Below are 23,035 nucleotides of genomic sequence, written 5' to 3'. Positions count from 1 at the left end.
TCTTTGTGTTTGTCTCCACCCTCCTCCAGGTGTCGCCCATATTCTCCATTATCTCCTGTGTATTTATACCTGTGTTCACTGTTTGTCTGTGGCCAGTTTGTTTTGTTCGTAGAACCTATCAGCATTTGTTTCCCTGCTCCTGCCTGTTTCTTGCTCCGATTTTCTAGTCTTTCCTGGTTTTGACTACTGTCTGGCCTGACGCTGAGACTGCCTGCCATTCTGGACCCTTACACCCTCTCTAGATTATTGACCCCTGCTTGCCTTGACCTGTTGCTTGTCTGCCCCTGTTTAAGGAATAAACTTTTGTCTCTTCAACTCTGTCTGGCATCTGGGTCGTACCTTAACCTCTATGGTACAAGTGCTAGCGTCCCACCTCGACAACAATTCAAAACAACGGGAATCCCGAAATTACATTTTCTCAAACATACAAGTATTTTACACCATTTTAAAGATAAACTTCTTGTAAATCCAGCCACAGTGTCCGGTTTCAAATAAGCTTTACGGCGAAAGCACACCTGACGATTATGTTAGGTCAGCACCCAGTCACAGAAAACCATGCAGCCATTTTCCAGCCAAGGCGAGGGCTCACAAAGTCAGAAATAGCGATTAAATTAATCACTAACATTTGATGATCTTCATCAGATGGCACTCACAGGACTTCATGTCACACAATAAATGTGTGTTTTGTTCGATAAAGTTAATCTTTATGTCAAAAAACTCATTTGAAATTGGTGTTTTATGTTCAGAAATGCATTGTCTCAAACAAACATGCCGTGAAAGTGCAGAGAGCCACATCAAATAACAGAAATACTCATCATAAACATTGATAAAAGATACAAGTGTTTAGCATACGAATATAGCATTAAATAAATAGCATTAAAATTATTCATTTACAGTAAGGGAAAACAGTATTTGATCCCCTGCTGATTTTGTACGTTTGCCCACTGACAAAGAAATGATCAGTCTATAATTTTAATTATAGGTTTATTTGAACAATGAGAGACAGAATAACAACAAAAAAATCGAGGAAAACGCATGTCAAAAATGTTATAAATTGATTTGCATTTTAATGAGGGAAATAAGTATTTGACTCCTCTGCAAAACATGACTTAGTACTTGGTGGCAGAAACCAGAGGTCAATCACAGAGGTCAGACGTTTCTTGTAGTTGGCCACCAGGTTTGCAAACATCTCAGGAGGGATTTTGTCCCACTCCTCTTTGCAGATCTTCTCCAAGTCATTAAGGTTTCGAGGCTGACATTTGGCAACTCGAACCTTCAGCTCCCTCCACAGATTTTCTATGGGATTAAGGTCTGGAGACTGGCTAGGCCACTCCAGGACCTTAATGTGCTACTAAGTATATGCATTTTTACTAATTATAATTGTATCTACTAATTGTATCTACTAATTATATGCATATCCTAGCTTATGGGCCTGAGTAGCAGGCAGTTTATTTTGGGCACGCTTTTCATCCAAAATTCAGAATGCTGCCTCCTACCCTAGTGAAGTTAAACGTTATAATACTCTTTCAAAATGAATGGAAGAGACAGCATTCAGAGGTCAAGACAGCGCTGCTCTGAGACAAGCATGGGAACTGATCTTGATAAATCAACCAGATTTTTATTTTCACTGTATCTCTGTTTGGGTATTGGTTAGACTACAATTAGGGTGTGGAAATGTTAAGATTATTTTGCTCTTTCTGTAGTACTGTAGCCTACTCTCGACCGGTATAGCACCATTATGGGCTATTAGCAGGACAATAGACTCTTGCCAAAAAGGATGGTAAGGGGGACAACTGTATCCTCAAATGTATTTCTTAGTTAGGTTGGCTGTGTCACAGCTGGCCGTGATTGGTTGCAATTTCAGTTTAATCCACCAGAAAAAACTGAACAAATAATTCAACAAATATTGTAGTTAAACTCAAATATACTAATGAATAAAAAAACTTTATCAATTGGAACCCTTAACATGTGGAAGGGGGAAAAGGTATTATGACTATTAACCCTGTTTTTCACAAGCATAGCAGGCTGTGAATTCTGCAAACAGCGTTTCTAGGATGGGCTATTAGCAGGACAATATCTATTGGTCATATTGGTCATGGTTCCAAAGTGACACAGTGGTCTAAGGCACTGCATGTCAGTGCAAGAGGCATCACTGCAGTCCTTGGTTTGAATCCAGGCTGTATCACATCCGACTGTGATTGAGAGTCCCATAGGGCGGCGCACAATTATTATTATTAATTCATTTAGAATTATATAAAAGCCCCTTAGATCGGATGGTTGAGGGGCAGCTCTTGGGGAACTGTGAGTGGGGATCTTGGAGGTCTGGTGGCCTGATGGTTGGGAGCTAGGGTCGCTGGTTCGGGTCCCCGTTTTTGACCTTGTGGGAGATATGTCAACGTGCCCTTGAGAAACTCCCCGAGTACAGGTGTGCCAAGCTTGTATCGTCATACCCAAGAAGACTCAAAGCTGTAATTGCTGCAAAAGGTGCTTCAACAAAGTACTGAGTAAAGGGTTTGAATACTTACTTAAATGTGAAATGTCAGTGTTTTTTTATTTTTAACACATTTGCAAACATGTCTACAACCTGATTTTGCTTTGTCATTTTGGGGTATTGTGTGTAGATTGATGGGGGGGACGGGACGATTTAATCCATTTTAGAACACAAAGTGGAAAAAGTCAAGTGGTCTGAGTACTTTCTGAATGCACTGATGTCAAATGTATCATTTGTACAGTTCTTTATAAAAAAAGTTGTTATTTGTAACATTTGACTGTGTAAACCTAGAAGTACTACTTATTTCTCTGAGAGCGAGGCGGATATATAGCATTTAGCAAAAAGACATGATTATTTGTTTCTCTAAATCTAGATTTTAAACAAATACACGTCTGTCATTGAACAGCCCCATGCCATGATTAGATGGTGAAAAAAACACTAATCCTTCATTATTTCTCTAAACAACCAAAGCTAATTTACCAAAATGTTTTTAAATGGATATGCAGTATAGAATTTTGTTGGAGGGAGGCTAGAGTGAGGCTAGAGTTTACATCTTAATGTCACAATGAGCTTGCATGCTTGTCCCCAATGAGAGCCCAGCTCAGTGAATGTCATTGCTAACTGCCAACCACTACTGCCAGATGGGAGCATTTTAAGGGGCAGTCCCCTTCCCTGTCTCCAGCAATGTGACTCTTAAAACCCATATTTGCTTAATAAGTATCTCTCTCTCTCTCTCTCTCTCTCTCGCTCTCTCTCTCTCTCTCTCTCTCTCTCTCTCTCTCTCTCTCTCTCTCTCTCTCTCTCTCTCTCTCTCTCTCTCTCTCTCTCTCTCTCTCTCTCTCGCACGCGCTCTTTGTCTGTCTGTCTCCCTCCACTCTCTATCTATCTGTCTCTGTCTCCCTCCTCTCTCATGCACTCTTTCTCTCTCTCGCTATTTCTCTCTCTGTCTGTATCTGGCTCTATCTCCCTCCTCTCTCTCTCTCTCTCTCTCTCTCTCTCTCTCTCTCTCTCTCTCTCTCTCTCTCTCTCTCTCTCTCTCTCTCTCTCTCCCTCCTCTCTCTCTCATGTGTCCTGTGTCTGTGTCTCTGTGTCTCTCTCCCTCACACACGCGCTCTTTCTCTCTCTGTCTGTATCTGGCTCTATCTCCCTCCTCTCTGTCTCTCTGTGTCTGTGTCTCTGTGTCTCTCTCCCTCTCTCTCACGCACACGCTCTTTCTCTCTCTCGCTCTTTCTCTCTCTTTCTGTATCTGGCTCTATCTCCTTCCTCTCTCTCTCTCTCTCTCTCTCTCTCTCTCTCTCTCTCTCTCCCTCCTCTCTCTCTCTCTCTCTGTCTCTCTGTGTCTGTGTCTCTGTGTCTCTCTCCCTCTCTCTCACGCACACGCTCTTTCTCTCTCTGTCTGTATCTGGCTCTATCTCCCTCCTCTCTCTCTCTCTCTGTCTCTCTGTGTGTCTCTGTGTCTCTCTCTCTCACGCACACGCTCTTTCTCTCTCTCGCTCTTTCTCTCTCTTTCTGTATCTGTCTCTGTCTCCCTCCCCTCTCTATCTTCTGTGTCTCTCTCTCTCTCTCTCTCTCTCTCTCTCTCTCTCTCTCTCTCTCTCTCTCTCTCTCTCTCTCTCTCTCTCTCTCTCTCTCTCTCTCTCTCTCTCTCTCTGTCTCTCTAGGGACCTGAGGAATAATTTAATTAGCACGGTGGAGCATGGGGCCTTCCGTGGACTGGTGGCTCTGAGGAGACTGTGAGTATGAAGGGGTTTGTCATAGTGGTTGGGCTACCCAGAGTGACAAGGCCAGGGTCTTAGGGGGCCGTTGGCAAGTTGAGGGGAGGCTGGGGAGAGGGGTGACTTATTCCACAGGGCAATTATGACAGAAGAGCTTCCTTTGATGGCTTCATCATAATTAAAGAAGAAGAAGCAGATTCACTCTTTCTTGAAGTGGTAGATGAAACACACATTCTCTCTCTGTATCTCTGGCGTAAATGACTTAATTCCGTGATTGTTAGGGGTTTTTAGGCTGCTGGGGTGTTGCAACAGTGTTGATTTGGGGTGCGTGTGCCAAGTTGATTTTCTATTTGTTTTTAGATTTGTATTTTAGTTTTCGTTTTCAGACTTGATTTACTAGTTTTTATTCAGTTTCAGTTATATTATTTTGTTTTAGTGTTCGGGTCAGAAATTAGCCTTATGCATGAGAGTCAACATTTATGTGTTTTAGGCCTTTAGCAGGGGTACTAAAGTACTATTTGAGACCCTTCTTGTTGCCAGTGAATAAATGTGTGCAAATTGTAAAACTCATTTTGTAAAGCTCACACATTTTTCAAATTCTAAGTGTGTACATATGATACCAAGAGAAGAATTCTGACCCGAATTCCAAAGATAAAATAACGTCTGTCTCACCTCTTTATCCTGAAATTCTTTGTGGGTGCTGTTCAGATGAACTTTGAGGTTGGTTAGGTTTTTCCCTTTCATATCTGTGCCAAACACGCTGCCTTTTTCGGGATTCTACAATACGTTTACCTTTTCTCCTTTCCAGCGACGTTCTCAAAATAATCCCATACAGGTCTAGATACAGTATAGTTTTAGTTTTTAAAATGTTTTTCTTAATTCTTTTATTTCAGTTGACTAAATTGTTTTTCCAATTTGAGTTTTTATTTTATTTTCAGTTTTCATTTACTATAGTAACTTTGGCGTGTGCGCCTGGCTCTGGGAGCAGCAGAGTGCTAATTTAAGTGCTCCCCAACTGGTGATTACTCGAGTGCCTTGCTTATTTTCCCACAGCTGCTCCAGCAAAGCAGCTCTTTAATTACAGAGGGAAAGGGCACGGAGCCACGACAGCTCTCAGTGTGTGTGTGCGTGTGCGTGTGTGAGGATGGATGGGGATGTGAGAGGTGAAGGGGGTTACAGAAGGTCATTGTTGATATCTCGCGAGTTGGAATAAATAAACATTGGACTGGTGGTTTAACATCACAGTTCCTTGAGCTGCTTAAGCTCTCGTTAATAGATTATTATGAGACGAGACGGCACATAACACACACACACACACACACACACTTGTTGTCACAGCCAAGCTCGTTCTGTGTTCTCTCACACACACGTCCCCTCACTGCCAGCTCTTCTGCTATGATCAGTGCCCTTAATGCTTTAAGTCAGATGTGCTTGGCTTATCTCTAAGCCACAATTTAAAGTTTGCTTTTTGTCCTTATAGGGATCTCTCCAACAATCGGATTGGCTGCTTCTCTCCTGAAATGTTTGTAGACCTTGGCAATCTTTCTAAATTGTGAGTAATCTCTAAATTGAAAACATACAGTACGGTACGCACAATTTGAGATGCGTGTGTAGGAAATATGTTGTTTTTCTTAGATAAGCCTCTTTCAAAGTAATGCATTAGCAGATACTGTGGCGTTTTACTTGTACAAAATAAACCAGTTTGATGTGTATTAACCCTTTTCTCCCCACAGGAATCTATCTGGAAATATTTTCTCTTCGTTGCCAGTGGGACTATTCACACACCTCCTGTCTCTCAAAGTCCTGTAAGAAAACAAAATGACACACACACACACACACACACACACACACACACACACACACACACACACACACACACACACACACACACACACACACACACACACACACACACACACACACACACACACACACACACACACACACACACACACACACACACACACACACACACACACACACACAATCATATAATCACTCACTCACACACACTGTACCATGACACCTACACAGTTCGATGATGGTTGTAATACCATTGTCGTATCCCCTCAGGCACTTCTCTACAGAGTCTCTGTTCTGTGACTGTCAGCTGGAGTGGCTGCTGGTGTGGGCCAGGGCGAACGGTGTGCGCCTGGGCAACGACACCCTGTGTGTGTACCCCACACACCTCCACGGCCTGGAGGTCCGCAACCTGAGGGAGACACAGCTCAGATGTGGTAAGTTATCTCACACCATCACTATCTGTGTTTACATAAGGCATACAGAACACCTACATAGAGTAAGCATCTCAATATATTTTTTTCTGTATATGTTTGAATTTGTATTGTCCCCCAAAATAAATGAGTATGGGTTATGAGGAGTATGTCTGAAATTCAATGGCTGAATATTCCCTGCTGTCTGTCGGATCACCCCTCTGTGTATATGAGGTGAGCGAATCACCTGTGAGGAAGAGATTGGTGTGGTAGCTAGCTAGAGTGTTCTGGTGTTTCCATCTCAGCTTTGTGATATGCTCTGCTGTGTGCTCTGAACCATGGGGGAATCACATCTCATGTCTGAAAGCAACTCTGCTCCTACATTCCCCATATCTTGCACATGCTTAGAGGATATTGCACTGGGATGAGAAAATAACACGCGTCACTGCTAGAAATGTAAATGGCTGTGTGTGTGTGTGTGTGTGTGTGTGTGTTTGTGTGTGTGTGTGTGTGGGGGGGGTGTATCCATGTACACAACTCTAGAGACATTCTGAAGTTATTCTACATAATCCCGAGTGTGTCTTTCATTATGTGGAACAATCCAAGCAATTACAGTGTAATTCCACACAGTCCTATGACATAGAGCCAGGAGTGGATTTAGGCTGGTTGGAGTATAGAATTCTCCTTTCACCCTAACACATCCATTATGGGATTAACGTGATAATGTTCAGGACTCCCTCTACAACAGCCTCCTACAATTGATTGGACACTGTACAGTGCTCTAACAACCCCTTCTTGTAATGTTATTTGCAGCTTATTATCTCCATATGGGTTCACTTTATGTCATGGAAGGCAGCACTACTATACTGTGGCCATTAGCATTTCATCACGTATCTGCTGCTTTTGTTCAGCACCTGGTGATATAGGCCTTGGTATTACTGAGAATGACAGTCGATACGATGACAAATGACAGAGCTTGCCTACTCACTCGTACCGGACAATAGTTCTCACTCATACCAAACTATCCAAGGTGCAATCTTGATGTTATTCCAGCCATGTCGTCCCTTTTTTTTTTCTCCAAAGTGATGTGATGAGTAGCAGATGTCAGGGTGAACACATCTTAAAGTGCTTCTCCTCCTTTGGGGTGTCTGACATTGCGTTCGGGTCAAGTGTCATTCTCAAACGAGGGGGAAAAGGAGGGAGGAGAAGTTTCCTGCCAGGATCAGGTGCTTCCTCAGATGGGGGTCAAGGCTATGTCTGTTCAGCTCATCTAACACTGAGAAATGAGACACAGACACATACCCACACACACTGAATAAGGAGCAGGGCCCTCTTTGATTTCCTCAAGGCTCCTCAGTGGCCTCTGTGTAGAATGCATATAATTGTACTTTTTAGTCATTTAGCCGACGCTCTTATCCAGAGCGACTTGACAGGAGCAATTGGGATTAAGTGCCTTGCCTTGCTTTTGTTTTACCTCATTGGCTCAGGGATTCAAACCAGTGACCTTTCGGTTACTGACCCAACCACTCTTAACCACTAGGCTACCTGCCGCATATGAAATGGAATACATAGCCTACGGTAAGAAGAGATGAGTTGATTCACACACACCTAGGGCGTTTGGTGTCTGGGTAATTATTTCGTGTATGACGCCATGGCAGTGTCAGGGTCCTAATGGTCACTACAGGCCTTATGCACATGATGAGAATTATATGCCTTTTAGACCCTCTGGTCAGGCCAGTAGAATTTGCTTTCAAGTTGAATTAACTCCATATTCTGAAAAAGACAGAATATTATCCAAGCAACATCTGGATACAATAAGAGAAGTGTAACCAGTGTGTGTGAAAGGGCCTAATCCTACTGAGGAAATAGCAGTGTTGGACTTGTTTTTATTAATGAGGGGTTTCTCATTTAATGGCTTCCCATCCTGACTGATGTGGCTCACTCAGAGACTGTCTTAGCAGTTGTGGGTCGGTGAGCCTGGTCCCAGATTTGTTTGTGCTGTGTTTGCCAACTCCTATGGTCATTGTCATATTTGGCCGGACAGCACAAACATATCTGGGACCGTGCTAAGATGGAGTTGTTCTGTAGTGATGTGAATGGATCCTTCTAGGCCAGCGGCAAATCCTATAAAAAAAGCTTTTGTTTTTGAGATACCCCCAACCTATGTATAACAAAGCACTATCATGTTTTTCCACATAAGGTCTCCTATATATGTAATAGATGGTTGTATGAAATTGTTTTACTCAAAAAGGGGTTCAATTGATAGATATTTTGACACAATCCCTTAACTCAAACAGTGCAGAATAATGCCTGGCTGGAGGGGTGGCACATATGCTCATGTAACCCAATATTGCAAGCTCTGATATTGCTAAAATGTTGAATACTAGTAGTCAATTGTCTGCCCTACAGACACAAACAAACAGCACTACGATATCTTAAAGCAATTTAGAAATATAGACCTGTAAACACACAGATGCATTGGGCGGAAATATCAATTATTCATATTTATGATTTTTAAAAATTTTTATTTGATCTTTATTTAACCAGGTACGCCAGTTGAGAATAAGTTCTCATTTACAACTGCGACCTGGCCAAGATAAAGCAAAGCAGTGCGAAAACAACAACACAGAGATACACATAAACAAAATGTACAGTCAATAACACAATAAAAATATCTACGTACAGTGTGTGTGTAGAAGAGTAGGGAGGTAAGGCAATAAATAGGCCATAGAGGCGAAATAATTACAATTTAGCATTAACACTGGAGTGATAGATATGCAGATAATGATGTGAGGTAGTTGGGTGTGCTATTTACAGATTGGCTGTGTACAGGTACAGTGATCAGTAAGCTGCTCTGACAGCTGATGCTTAAAGTTAGAGTGTTATGCTGGTGAATGAGGACCCAAAAGCGACTTAACAGAAAGAGTCTTTATTCCAGTCTTAAACAAAAACGATAATCCTGGATATTATCTTAGGTAAATACAAAACAGGAAAACTGAAATCCACTCGTCAGTGGAGAGGAACGACTGGAGACGCGACCACAGACTGCAGGTCGCTTCGGGAAGGCAACGGCCGTAGCTGACATAGACACCTGCTCACACGCAGCATCTGAAGAAGGCAAAAACACGACAGGGCGGAACAAGGACACAGAACAGCGAACATCAAACAAGGATCCGACAAGGACAGAAGCGGAAAACAGAGGGAGAAATAGGGACTCTAATCAGAGGGCAAAATAGGGGACAGGTGTGAAAGAGTAAATGAGGTAGTTAGGAGAATGAGGAACAGCTGGGAGCAGGAACGGAACGATAGAGAGAGAGAGCGAGAGAAGGAGAGAGGGAGGGGGAGAGAGAGGGATAGAAAGAGGGAAAGAACCTAATAAGACCAGCAGAGGGAAACGAATAGAAGGGAAGCACAGAGACAAGACATGATAATCAATGACAAAACATGACAGTACCCCCCCACTCACCGAGCGCCTCCTGGCGCACTCGAGGAGGAACCCTGGCGGCAACGGAGGAAATCATCAATCAACGAACGGTCCAGCACGTCCCGAGATGGAACCCAACTCCTCTCCTCAGGACCATAACCCTCCCAATCCACTAAGTACTGGTGACCACGTCCCCGAGAACGCATGTCCATGATCTTCCGTACCTTGTAAATAGGTGCGCCCTTACAAGGACGGGGGGGGAGGGAAGACGAATGGGGGCGCGAAGAAAAGGCTTGACACAGGAGACATGGAAGACAGGGTGGACGTGACAAAGATGTCGCGGAAGAAGCAGTCGCACAGCGACAGGATTGACGACCTGAGAGACACGGAACGGACCAATGAACCGCGGAGTCAACTTGCGAGAAGCTGTCGTAAGGGGAAGGTTACGAGTGGAAAGCCACACTCTCTGACCGCGACAATACCTAGGACTCTTAATCCTACGTTTATTGGCGGCTCTCACAGTCTGCGCCCTGTAACGGCAAAGTGCAGACCTGACCCTCCTCCAGGTGCGCTCACAACGTTGGACAAAAGCCTGAGCGGAGGGAACGCTGGACTCGGCGAGCTGGGACGAGAACAGAGGAGGCTGGTACCCAAGACTACTCTGAAACGGAGATAGCCCGGTAGCAGACGAAGGAAGCGAGTTGTGAGCGTATTCTGCCCAGGGAGCTGTTCTGCCCAAGACGCAGGGTTTCGAAAAGAAAGGCTGCGTAATATGCGACCAATCGTCTGATTGGCCCTTTCTGCTTGACCGTTAGACTGGGGATGAAAACCGGAAGAGAGACTGACGGAAGCACCAATCAAACGACAGAACTCCCTCCAAAACTGTGACGTGAATTGCGGGCCTCTGTCTGAAACGGCGTCTAACGGGAGGCCATGAATTCTGAACACATTCTCAATGATGATTTGTGCCGTCTCCTTAGCGGAAGGAAGCTTAGCGAGCGGAATGAAATGTGCCGCCTTAGAGAACCTATCGACAACCGTAAGAATCACAGTCTTCCCCGCAGACGAAGGCAGACCGGTAATAAAGTCTAAGGCGATGTGAGACCATGGTCGAGAAGGAATGGGAAGCGGTCTGAGACGACCGGCAGGAGGAGAGTTACCTGACTTAGTCTGCGCGCAGTCCGAACAAGCAGCCACGAAACGGCGCGTGTCACGCTCCTGAGTAGGCCACCAAAACCGCTGGCGAATAGAAGCAAGCGTACCCCGAACGCCGGGGTGGCCAGCTAACTTGGCAGAGTGAGCCCACTGAAGAACAGCCAGACGAGTAGAGACAGGAACGAAAAGAAGGTTACTAGGACAAGCGCGCGGCGACGCAGTGTGAGTGAGTGCTTGCTTTACCTGTCTCTCAATTCCCCAGACAGTCAACCCGACAACACGCCCTTCAGGGAGAATCCCCTCGGGGTCGGTAGAAGCCACAGAAGAACTAAAGAGACGGGATAAGGCATCAGGCTTGGTGTTCTTATTACCCGGGCGATAAGAAATCACGAACTCGAAACGAGCGAAAAACAACGCCCAACGAGCTTGACGTGCATTAAGTCGTTTGGCAGAGGTTTGTACTCAAGGTTCTTATGGTCAGTCCAAACGAAAAAAGGGACGGTCGCCCCCTCCAACCACTGTCGCCATTCGCCTAGGGCTAAGCGGATGGCGAGCAGTTCGCGGTTACCCACATCATAGTTGCGTTCCGATGGCGACAGGCGATGAGAAAAATAAGCGCAAGGATGGACCTTATCGTCAGAATGGAAGCGCTGGGACAGAATGGCTCCCACGCCCACCTCTGAAGCGTCAACCTCGACTATGAATTGTTTAGTGACGTCAGGAGTAACAAGGATAGGAGCGGATGTAAAACGCTTCTTGAGTAGATCAAAAGCTCCCTGGGCGGAACCGGACCACTTAAAGCACGTCTTGACAGAAGTAAGAGCTGTGAGAGGGACAGCCACTTGACCGAAATTACGAATGAAACGCCGATAGAAATTAGCGAAAACGAGAAAGCGCTGCAACTCGACACGTGACTTAGGAACGGGCCAATCGCTGACAGCCTGGACCTTAGCGGGATCCATCTGAATACCTTCAGCGTAAATAACAGAACCGAGAAATGTGACAGAGGAGACATGAAAGGCGCACTTCTCAGCCTTCACGTAGAGACAATTCTCTAAAAGGCGCTGGAGTACACGTCGAACGTGCTGAACATGAATCTCGAGTGACGGTGAAAAAATCAGGATATCGTCAAGGTAAACGAAAACAAAGATGTTCAGCATGTCTCTCAGTACATCATTAACTAATGCCTGAAAGACAGCTGGAGCATTAGCGAGACCGAACGGCAGAACCCGGTATTCAAAATGCCCTAACGGAGTGTTAAACGCCGTTTTCCACTCGTCCCCCTCTCTGATGCGCACGAGATGGTAAGCGTTACGAAGGTCCAACTTAGTAAAGAACCTGGCTCCCTGCAGAATCTCGAAGGCTGACGACATAAGGGGAAGCGGATAACGATTCTTAACCGTTATGTCATTCAGCCCTCGATAATCCACGCAGGGGCGCAGAGTACCGTCCTTCTTCTTAACAAAAAAAAAAACCCCGCTCCGGCGGGAGAGGAAGAAGGCACCACGGTACCGGCGTCGAGAGAAACAGACAGATAATCCTCGAGAGCCTTACGTTCGGGAGCCGACAGAGAGTATAGTCTACCCCGAGGGGGAGTGGTCCCCGGAAGGAGATCAATACAACAATCATACGACCGGTGAGGAGGAAGGGAGTTGGCTCTGGACCGACTGAAGACCGTGCGCAGATCATGATATTCCTCCGGCACTCCTGTCAAATCACCAGGTTCCTCCTGAGAAGAGGGGACAGAAGAAACAGGAGGGATAGCAGACATTAAACACTTCACATGACAAGAAACGTTCCAGGATAGGATAGAATTACTAGACCAATTAATAGAAGGATTATGACATACTAGCCAGGGATGACCCAAAACAACAGGTGTAAAAGGTGAACGAAAAATCAAAAAGGAAATGGTCTCACTGTGGTTACCAAATACTGTGAGGGTTAAAGGTAGTGTCTCACATCTGATACTGGGGAGAAGACTACCATCTAAGGCGAACATGGGCGTGGGCTTCCCTAACTGTCTGAGAGGAATGTCATGTTTCCGAGCCCATGCTTCGTCCATAAAACAACCCTCAGCCCCAGAGTCTATCAAGGCACTGCAGGAAGCAGCCGAACCGGTCCAGCGTAGATGGACCGACAAGGTAGTACAGGATCTTGATGGAGAGACCTGAGTAGTAGCGCTCACCAGTAGCCCTCCGCTTAATGATGAGCTCTGGCTTTTACTGGACATGAAATGACAAAATGTCCAGCAGAACCGCAATAGAGGCAAAGGCGGTTGGTGATCCTCCGTTCCCTCTCCTTAGTCGAGATGCGAATACCTCCCAGCTGCATGGGCTCAGTCTCTGAGCCGGTGGGAGGAGATGGTTGAGATGCGGAGAGGGGGAACACCGTTAACGCGAGCTCTCTTCCACGAGCTCGGTGACGAAGATCTACCCGTCGTTCTATGCGGATGGCGAGTGCAATCAAAGAGTCCACGCTGGAAGGAACCTCCCGGGAGAGAATCTCATCTTTAACCTCAGCGTGGAGTCCCTCCAGAAAACGAGCGAGCAACGCCGGCTCGTTCCAGTCACTGGAGGCAGCAAGAGTGCGAAACTCTATAGAGTAATCCGTTATGGATCGATCACTTTGACATAGGGAAGTCAGGGGCCTGGAAGCCTCATTCCCAAAAACTGAACGATCAAAAACCCGTATCATCTCCTCTTTAAAGTTCAGATAATCGTTAGAACACTCAGCCCTTGCCTCCCAGATAGCTGTGCCCCACTCCCGAGCCCGACCAGTAAGGAGTGATATGACTTAAGCAATCCGAGCTCTCTCTCTCTTGAGTATGTGTTGGGTTGGAGAGAGAACACAATATCACACTGGGTGAGAAAGGCGCGGCACTCAGTGGGCTGCCCAGAGTAACATGGTGGGTTATTAACCCTAGGTTCCGGAGACTCGGAAGACCAGGAAGTAGCTGGTGGCACGAGACGAAGACTCTGAAACTGTCCTGAGAGGTCGGAGACCTGAGCGGCCAGGGTCTCAACGGCATGACGAGCAGCAGACAATTCCTGCTCGTGTCTGCCGAGCTTTGCTCCCTGGATCTCGACGGCAGTGTTGCGAGAATCCGTAGTCGCTGGGTCCATTCTTGGTCGGATCCTTCTGTTATGCTGGTGAATGAGGACCCAAAAGGACCCAAAAGCGAGTCTTTATTCCAGTCTTAAACAAAAACGATAATCCTGGATATTATCTTAGGTAAATACAAAACAGGAAAACTGAAATCCACTCGTCAGTGGAGAGGAACGACTGGAGACGCGACCACAGACTGCAGGTCGCTTCGGGAAGGCAACGGCCGTAGCTGACATAGACACCTGCTCACATGCAGCATCTGAAGAAGGCAAAAACACGACAGGGCGGAACAAGGACACAGAACAGCGAACATCAAACAAGGATCCGACAAGGACAGAAGCGGAAAACAGAGGGAGAAATAGAGACTCTAATCAGAGGGCAAAATAGGGGACAGGTGTGAAAGAGTAAATGAGGTAGTTAGGAGAATGAGGAACAGCTGGGAGCAGGAACGGAACGATAGAGAGAGAGAGCGAGAGAAGGAGAGAGGGAGGGGGAGAGAGAGGGATAGAAAGAGGGAAAGAACCTAATAAGACCAGCAGAGGGAAACGAATAGAAGGGAAGCACAGAGACAAGACATGATAATCAATGACAAAACATGACATAGAGAGGGAGATATAAGACTCAAACTTCAGTGATTTTTGCAATTTGTTCCAGTCATTGGCAGCAGAGAACTGGAAGGAAAGGCAGCCAAAGGAAGTGCTGGCTTTGGGGATGACCAGTGAAATATACCTGCTGGAGCGCGTGCTACGGGTGGGTGTTGCTATGGTGACCAGTGAGCTGAGGTAATGCGGGGCTTTACCTAGCATAGACTTATAGATGACCTGGAGCCAGTGGGTTTGGCGACAAATATGTAGTGAGGGCCAGCCAACGAGGGCATACAGGTCACAGTGGTGGGTAGTATATGGGGCTTTGGTGACAAAACGGTTGGCAGTGTGATAGACTACATCCAGTTTGCTGAGTAGAGTGTTGGAGGCTATTTTGTAGATGACATCGCCAAAGTCAATGATTGGTAGGATAGTTCGTTTTACAAGGTTATGTTTGGTAGCATGAGTGAAGGAGGCTTTGTTGCAAAATAGGAAGCCAATTCTAGATTTAATTATGGATTGGAGATGTTTGATGTGAGTCTGGAAGGAGAGTTTACAGTCTAACCCGACACCTAGGCATTTGTAGTTGTCCACATATTCTAGGTCAGAACTGTCCAGAGTAGTGATGCTAGTCGGGCGGGAGGATGTGGGCAGCAATCAGTTGAAGAGCATGCACCCCTTTGGAGAGGGGGATGACCACGGCAGCTTTCCAATCGTTGGGGATCTCAGACAATACGAAAGAGAAGTTGAATAGGCTAGTAATAGGGGTTGCAACAATTTCGGCGGATAATTTTAGAAAGAGATGGTCCAGATTGTCTAGCCCAGCTGATTTGTAGGGATCCAGATTTTGCAGCTCTTTCAGAACATCAGCCGTCTTGATTTGGGTGAAGGAGAAGTGGTGTGGGCTTGGCCAAGTTGCTGAAGGGGATGCTGAGATGTTGGCCGGCGTAGGGGTAGCTAGGTGGAAAGCATGGCCAGCTGTAGAAAAATGCTTATTGAAATGATCGACTATTATCGATGTATCGGCGGTAACAATGTTTCCTATCCTCAGTGTAGTTGGCAGCTGGGAGGAGGTGCTCTTATTCTCCATGGACTTTACAGTGTCCCAAACGTTTTGGAATTCGTGCTAAAGGATGCAAATTTCTGTTTGATAAAGCTAGCCTTAGCTTTCCTAACCGACTGAGTGTATTGGCTCCTGATTTCCCTGGAAAGTTGCATATCACAGGGGCTATTCGATGTTAATGCAGAACGCCACAGTATGTTTTTGTGCTGGTCAAGGGCAGTCAAGTGTGGGGTGAGTCAAGGGCTATATCTGTTCTTGGTTCTACGTTTTTTGAATGGGGCATGCTTATTTGAGACGGTGAGGAAAGCACTTTTAAAGAGCAACCAGGCATCCTCTATTTACGGGATGATGTCAATATACTTCCAGGATACCCGGGCCATGATGAATGTAAACTTCACTTTTTGGTAGCTGTTCAATAGTCAACTTTCCAAGTCCAATTTGCTCTCTCTTTTCGGTGTCTATTGGTGGGCTAAGACACTGAAAGCTGTCATTTTTTCCAATCAAAGCTTCCTCTGTGGATTTGTATGTATTTAGCCCCTACTCTGGGAATTACGTTCGGGGGACCCTTCTAGATTTACAGTAACTCCTAATCCATTATGGCATCAAATCCAATAAGGCTGCCACAATACCATTTAAATGGTGATTTAATCACCTGTACATCTACACGTTTTAAATGAGTCTTAAGTCTATTTGACGATCATTGAGACAAATGTGAGGCTCCAGCAAAAGAAAAGAGAATCCAACTCTGACACTCTCTCTCTAGCTCTACAACTGGCCCCCACTGTGGTATAAGTTCCCTGCCAGGATTGGGCTCTTAATTAATTCATCTCCGCATCATTTAGAAGTAAGCTTTTTTATTGCTAGTCCAAAACGTCTGCCTGAATCCAACATGACCTGCTGGCCCATTGCATTTGTGATACTTTCACATAGGATGTATGGTATTTTGCCTATGGAAAAAAATGGTGCAATGTCTACATGACGCCATTACAAACAGGCCCATTTCTACAATCTGCAGGATCTACAACCTGCATACGTCTTTTATACCTCCCGTGTGCATGCCGGCATGCTGGGGGAGAATGGTAGTAGTGGTGTGCTGATGTGGCAGGGAGTTTATTTTAATTAATCCATTGAGAATATACACCATCAAAAATAAATCCATTATTAATTTGTTTAGGTTGGTCCGAATAAACATTATAAGACTAATAAAATACATTTTAAAATGAATAGAAATGCAGGCAAAGAGTCTTACATTGAGAGTGTCTTCATCATGATACCGATTGAAAATAATAGCAAACTATGCATTCGAGTCTTGTGGGTTAATGTTTCGCAAGCTCCGCCAGCTTTTTGAGTTGCCTATACATGATCAAGCAAAAGGCCTACACTTGATTTAGCCTACTTTATGGCATTCTGAATGTTTCTGTTCAGTGAGAGATGAGCAAACAAATAGATGAGCTATACCACCTCCACATATTTGCCCAGCCAGAGAATTAACGAAATATACAGATGGAGATTCAGTGAAACAAAATCACATTGATTGATTAAGACAAGTCACAGGCTTTTGGTCGGGAGTAGGCCTAGGCTACTAAGCGACTGCCAGTGAAGAGCAAAATCATCCACTTGTTAAGCTACATAATAACATTGTCGTGTCTTTGGCTATGCCGGATTAAGTGATATGACATGCTATTCTATAAAATAATTTCTCCGTAATTAATATTACCTAATTGAGCTAATCATGTAAATGTAATTAACTAGAGTCGGGACACCACGAAATAATATTTATAGAGCTGTTATCTTCCGAATAAACTCTTAAAGACCTAGTAATATTTTACATCAATAGCAGTCTATATTAATCGTCCTCTTAATTCAGTCTCATCTGAAAGTTGTAAATTCTTGGTTATCTGAACGAACCCTGGCTAACAAGTTGAATCAGCAATACAAAATTGGGTTTAATTTACTAAATACCTAACTAATCACACAGAATTACACATGCACATAATTAAATCATAACTTGATTACAAATTAAGTCATAAAGGAAAACGTCCCTATATGACAGCTGGTTACACAAAAGAAAAGGGCTGGGTTTGAGTGAAAGAGCGGGAAGACTGAGGAACAAAGGGTGAAGCTGTACTATCGTAAATACAGAATCTTATGCATTCTAAATTACAGCCCATTTGGAAAAGGAAAATGCAATAAATATTTACACTGAGCTGCGCTTCGGTAGGTTGGTGGTAGATGGAAGGCCGTGTTGCCCAACCGAGTCCTTTGTCCTTTGAAGAATGTCTCTGCTGGTAAATTGAATACGTTGTAGTAACGTCGTTGTGTGGTAGATGGGATACTCTGTCTGTTCCTTCCCAACCATTGTTGCATCTGCTGTTGCTAACTCAACGGCTAGGAGGTATCACTTCTGTAGTGAATAAGAGTTCAAAGTTCATACCATTCGCAACCAAAGCTCACGATGATGTTAGCTTCGTTCTGTAGTTATTATCTGAACCATTCTGACATCGGACCGTCGTCCAAACATCCTCGGAACAGGAGGTTATACTGTCGTCAAGGCTTTATATAGGAAGGAAGAGGAGGGCGTGTTTGAAATGTTTTATAGCCCATGTCCCTTCACAGGGGCGGGCCACTGATTGAGCAGAGCCCTATCTTATGAAAACCCAAATCTCACATTTTAGAAGCTAAAATCACATTTCATCCCATCACAAATAATTTCATAATCAAACATTTAAATTGAACAACAATTCCATGTGAATCTGATAACTCTGATGTGTAGACTTTCCACTGTAGAATTTATGTAATCTTATCATTGATGAGAATGTCTCAAATGACAACAGAACTGACATCATATTCATTAAGTACCACTGCATATGTTCTATTGGTCAGATTACCAGAATATAGTTAATTTACCCCCACCTTCTGATGTTCCCAGAGTCTCTATGTTAACCAAGGGTTTTGCAAATGTAACATCAGTAGGGTAGAGAGAGGAAAAGGGGGGAAAGAGGTATTTATGACTGTCATAAACCTACCCCCAGGCCAACGTCATGACAACATGCTGGCAAAATGTTCTGATCAGTGCTAATAAATGTGCCAACCAGACAAGATGACCATGAGCAGCACTCACCTCAACTTAGCTAACATTACCACAGCCCAATTGTTGCCTAACCAATATGCAAACGGAGATTCGGTGAAAAGAAAAATTGAAATTGATAGATTTGTATTTTTTTTTTTATTCCCCAATTTTGATCTTGTCTAATCGTTGCAACTCCCCAACAGGCTCGGGAGGCGAAGGTCGAGTCATGCATCCTCCGAAACATGACCTGCCAAACCGCGCTTCTTAACACCCGCTTAACCTGGAAGCCAGCCGCACCAATGTGTCGGAGGAAACACCGTTCACCTGACGACGAGGTCAGGCTGCAGGCACCTGGCCCGCCCCAAGGAGTTGTTATAGTGCGATGAACCAAGTAATTGCCCACCCCGGCCAACCCCTCCCCTAACCCGGACGACGCTGGGACAATTGTGCACTGCCTTATAGGACTCCCGATCGCGGCCGGTTGTGATACAGCTCGGGATTGAAACCAGGTCTGTAGTCAATATTCTAGCACTGTTATGCAGTGCCTTAGATCTCTGCACTACTTGGGAGATTGATCGATTTAGCAAGACCCCACACTTGCCTCAAAGCAGTGAAAAATGGTGCTGAAATAGTTGACCACACACAGGTAGGCTATTGTTAGGCTATTACTTCAAGCAATTGTATTTTAACAATTGGATGACTTTGGGAGTTTCAGTAACACCAATTTGATGCCTTCAATTGCATTAGCCTACTTTATTCCAGTATTTGTCATTCAGTGATACAGTATTTATTACCACAGTAATTCTTTATGGATCCATCTAGTTGTGGTGAAGAAAAAAGATGTGTGGTGAACTATACAAAGAGATTGGTGAAGTGATATGCCCCGCAAAGTTTAGAACTTCCAGGACGATAGTAGTAATTATTAAGAGCGTAGTGCGTGCAAATGCCACCTCGGCATTATGGCACATTTCATACTAAGTCGTAGGCAGAACTTTACCGCAATCATGCCTAGGTCAGTTGGCGGAAATAAAAGTATAGGCTTTGTTGTCGGCAATACCTTTCATACAGTTGAAGTCGGAAGTTTACATACACCTTAGTCAAATACATTTACACTCAGTTTTTTCACAATTCCTGGCATTAAATCCTAGTAAAAATTCCCTTTCATAGGTCATTTAGGATCACCACTTTATTTAAGAACGTGAAATGTCGGAATAATAGTAGAGCGAATTATTTATTTCAGCTTTTATTTCTTTCATCCATCACATTCCCAGTGGGTCAGAAGTTTACATACACTCAATTCGTATTTGGTGGCATTGCCTTTCAATTGTTTAACTTGGGTCAAACGTTTCGGGTAGCCTTCCACAAGCTTCCCACAACAAATTGGGTGAATTTTGGCCCATTCCTCCTGACAGAGCTGGTGTAACTGAATCAGGTTTTTAGGCCTCCTTCCTCGGAATACACACTTTTTCAGTTCTGCCAACAAATTCTCTATGGGATTGAGGTCAGGGCTTTGTGATGGCCACTCAAATACATTTGCACTTTTCGCATCTAGGAGACAGAATGCGCCTCCTTCCTGAGCGGTATGACGGACGCGTGGTCCCATGGTGTTTATACTTGCATACTATTGTTTGTACAGATGAACGTGGTACCTTCAGGCGTTTGGAAATTGCCAAGGATGAGCCAGACTTGTGGAGGTCTATCATTGTTTTTCTGAGGTCTTGGCTGATTTCTTTTGATTTTCCCATGATGTCAAGCAAAGAGGCACTGAGTTTGAAGGTAGGCCTTGAAATACATCCACAGGTACACCTCCAATTGACTCAAATTATGTCAATTAGCCTATCAGAAGCTTCTAAAGCCATGGCATAACTTTCTGGAATTTTCCAAGCTGTTTAAATGCACAGTCAAATTAGTGTATGTAAACTTCTGACCCACTGGAATTGCGATACAGTGAATTTTAAGTGAAATAATCTGTCTGTAAGCAATTGGTAAAAAATTACTTGTGTCATGCACGAAGTAGATGTCCTAACTGACTTTTCAGAACTATAGTTTGTTAACAAGAAATTTGTAGTGTGATTGAAAAACGAGTTTTAATGACTCCAACCCAAGCCCCAAAACTTCAACCACCACTGGCTACCTTGTCTCCTTACCCTGTAAGGACACACTCATGTACTGGTCACCTCAAAGAGTTTGAATCAACCTTGCACACTTAGTTATATTGGGGAAATAAGAGCTGTACACTACTAGAGTAGCTGACTGTTGTATTACGGTTGCTTTCCTGTAACTTGGTTACGCTACTGTGTGGTTGTGTTGTGGAAGCCTTATTATATTTTGTGGACTTGACCATTGTTGATATGCTGTAAGTGTGTGAATGAGATTAAAACATGAACACACTTTAGTAATGGATCTGTGAGTCGGGAAGCAGTTGAAACATTTGATAAAGAGAGGGAAGAAGCAGGAGCAGATGTGACACACACATTGAGAAAGTAGTTGGCTTCGGCTATTCAAACACAACAGAGGCATGGCATGGCCTTGTTAAATATACATCAGAATTGACTTTGAAAGTTGTCTATTGAACAGCTACCAAGAAGTGAACATAAATCATACATTCAACATAAATATTCATAGTTTATATTTATGCCTATTGTATCTGCGTTTATAGGTCTATATTTCCAAAATGTTTTAAGAGATCCTAATGTTGTTTATTTCTGTATGCAGGGCAGACCATTGACTACTTATATTCCACATTTTAGCAATATCAGAGCTGCCACTATTTATGTGGTTAATGTGTTAACTGCAGCGCAGCCCAATGACACCACACACACACACACACACACACACACACACACACACACACACACACACACACACACACACACACACACACACACACACACACACACACACACACACACACACACACACACACACACACACACACACACACACACACACACACACACACACACACACCCCTGGCAGTGCCTGATAGGCACAGGCGTTTTGCTGCTCTGATCCTTTGGCTCTGAGTGTGATTCAACAGTATCAGCATAACAGCAGATCAACAGTCCATTGCACCATGCTGTTTTTATGTGGTACCACTTAGCCAGCTACAGTTAGCTACAGGTTATGCAGTAGCTCCAGTTCTGCACTGCTTCATGTCCAACTACCAATACATGGCTCTGTAAATGATCAACAAATGAAATTACACTCTTTAAAGCACATGAAAATTGCAATATCAAGAGATGTGGTGTTAGACCAGTAGATGAGCATGTATATATATCAAGAGATGAGGTGTTAGCCCAGTAGATGAGCATGTAAATATATCAAGAGATATGGTGTTAGCCTCATAGATTAGCATTTTAATTATCAAGAGATGTGGTGTTAGACCAGTAGATGAGCATCTTAATATCAAGAGATGTGGTGTTAGACCAGTAGATGAGCATGTATATATATCAAGAGATGAGGTGTTAGACCAGTAGATGAGCATCTTAATATCAAGAGATGTGGTGTTAGACCAGTAGATGAGCATGTTAATATCAAGAGATGAGGTGTTAGCCCAGTAGATGAGCATGTAAATATATCAAGAGATGTGGTGTTAGCCTCGTAGATGAGCATGTTAATTATCAAGAGATGTGGTGTTAGCCCAGTAGATGAGCATGTTAATTTCAAGAGATGTAGTGTTAGCTTCGTAGATGAGCATCTTAATATCAAGAGATGCGGTGTTAGCCTCGTAGATGAGTATATTAATATCAAGAGATGAGGTGTTAGCCTCGTAGATGAGCATGTTAATTATCAAGAGATGTGGTGTTAGCCCAGTAGATGAGCATCTTAATATCAAGAGATGAGGTGTTAGCCTCGTAGATGAGCATCTTAATATCAAGAGATGTGGTGTTAGCCCAGTAGATGAGCATCTTAATATCAAGAGATGAGGTGTTAGCCTCGTAGATGAGTATCTTAATATCAAGAGATGAGGTGTTAGCCTCGTAGATGAGTATCTTAATATCAAGAGATGAGGTGTTAGCCTCATAGATGAGCATCTTAATATCAAGAGATGAGGTGTTAGCCTCGTAGATGAGTATCTTAATATCAAGAGATGAGGTGTTAGCCTCATAGATGAGCATCTTAATATCAAGAGATGAGGTGTTAGCCTCGTAGATGAGTATCTTAATATCAAGAGATGAGGTGTTAGCCTCGTAGACGAGTATCTTAATATCA

General features: G+C 44.1%; 1 protein-coding gene across 2 annotated transcripts in view; it reads left to right on the top strand.

Moving 5' to 3' along the window:
- LOC124038145 (adhesion G protein-coupled receptor A3-like) overlaps positions 1-23,035 on the top strand; it is a 304,056-nt gene that overhangs the window by 59,453 nt on the left and 221,568 nt on the right. For both annotated transcript variants that reach the window (XM_046353649.1, XM_046353648.1), the window contains exons 3-6: positions 4,153-4,224; positions 5,687-5,758; positions 5,940-6,011; positions 6,280-6,443. In XM_046353649.1, the coding sequence (XP_046209605.1) occupies positions 4,153-4,224; positions 5,687-5,758; positions 5,940-6,011; positions 6,280-6,443 (380 nt within the window). The remainder of the gene's footprint in view (positions 1-4,152; positions 4,225-5,686; positions 5,759-5,939; positions 6,012-6,279; positions 6,444-23,035) is intronic.

This window comes from Oncorhynchus gorbuscha, linkage group LG06 (genome assembly GCF_021184085.1).
Source record: "Oncorhynchus gorbuscha isolate QuinsamMale2020 ecotype Even-year linkage group LG06, OgorEven_v1.0, whole genome shotgun sequence".
Classification (NCBI taxonomy): domain Eukaryota; kingdom Metazoa; phylum Chordata; class Actinopteri; order Salmoniformes; family Salmonidae; genus Oncorhynchus; species Oncorhynchus gorbuscha.
This window is presented reverse-complemented; position numbering and strand designations above follow the sequence as displayed.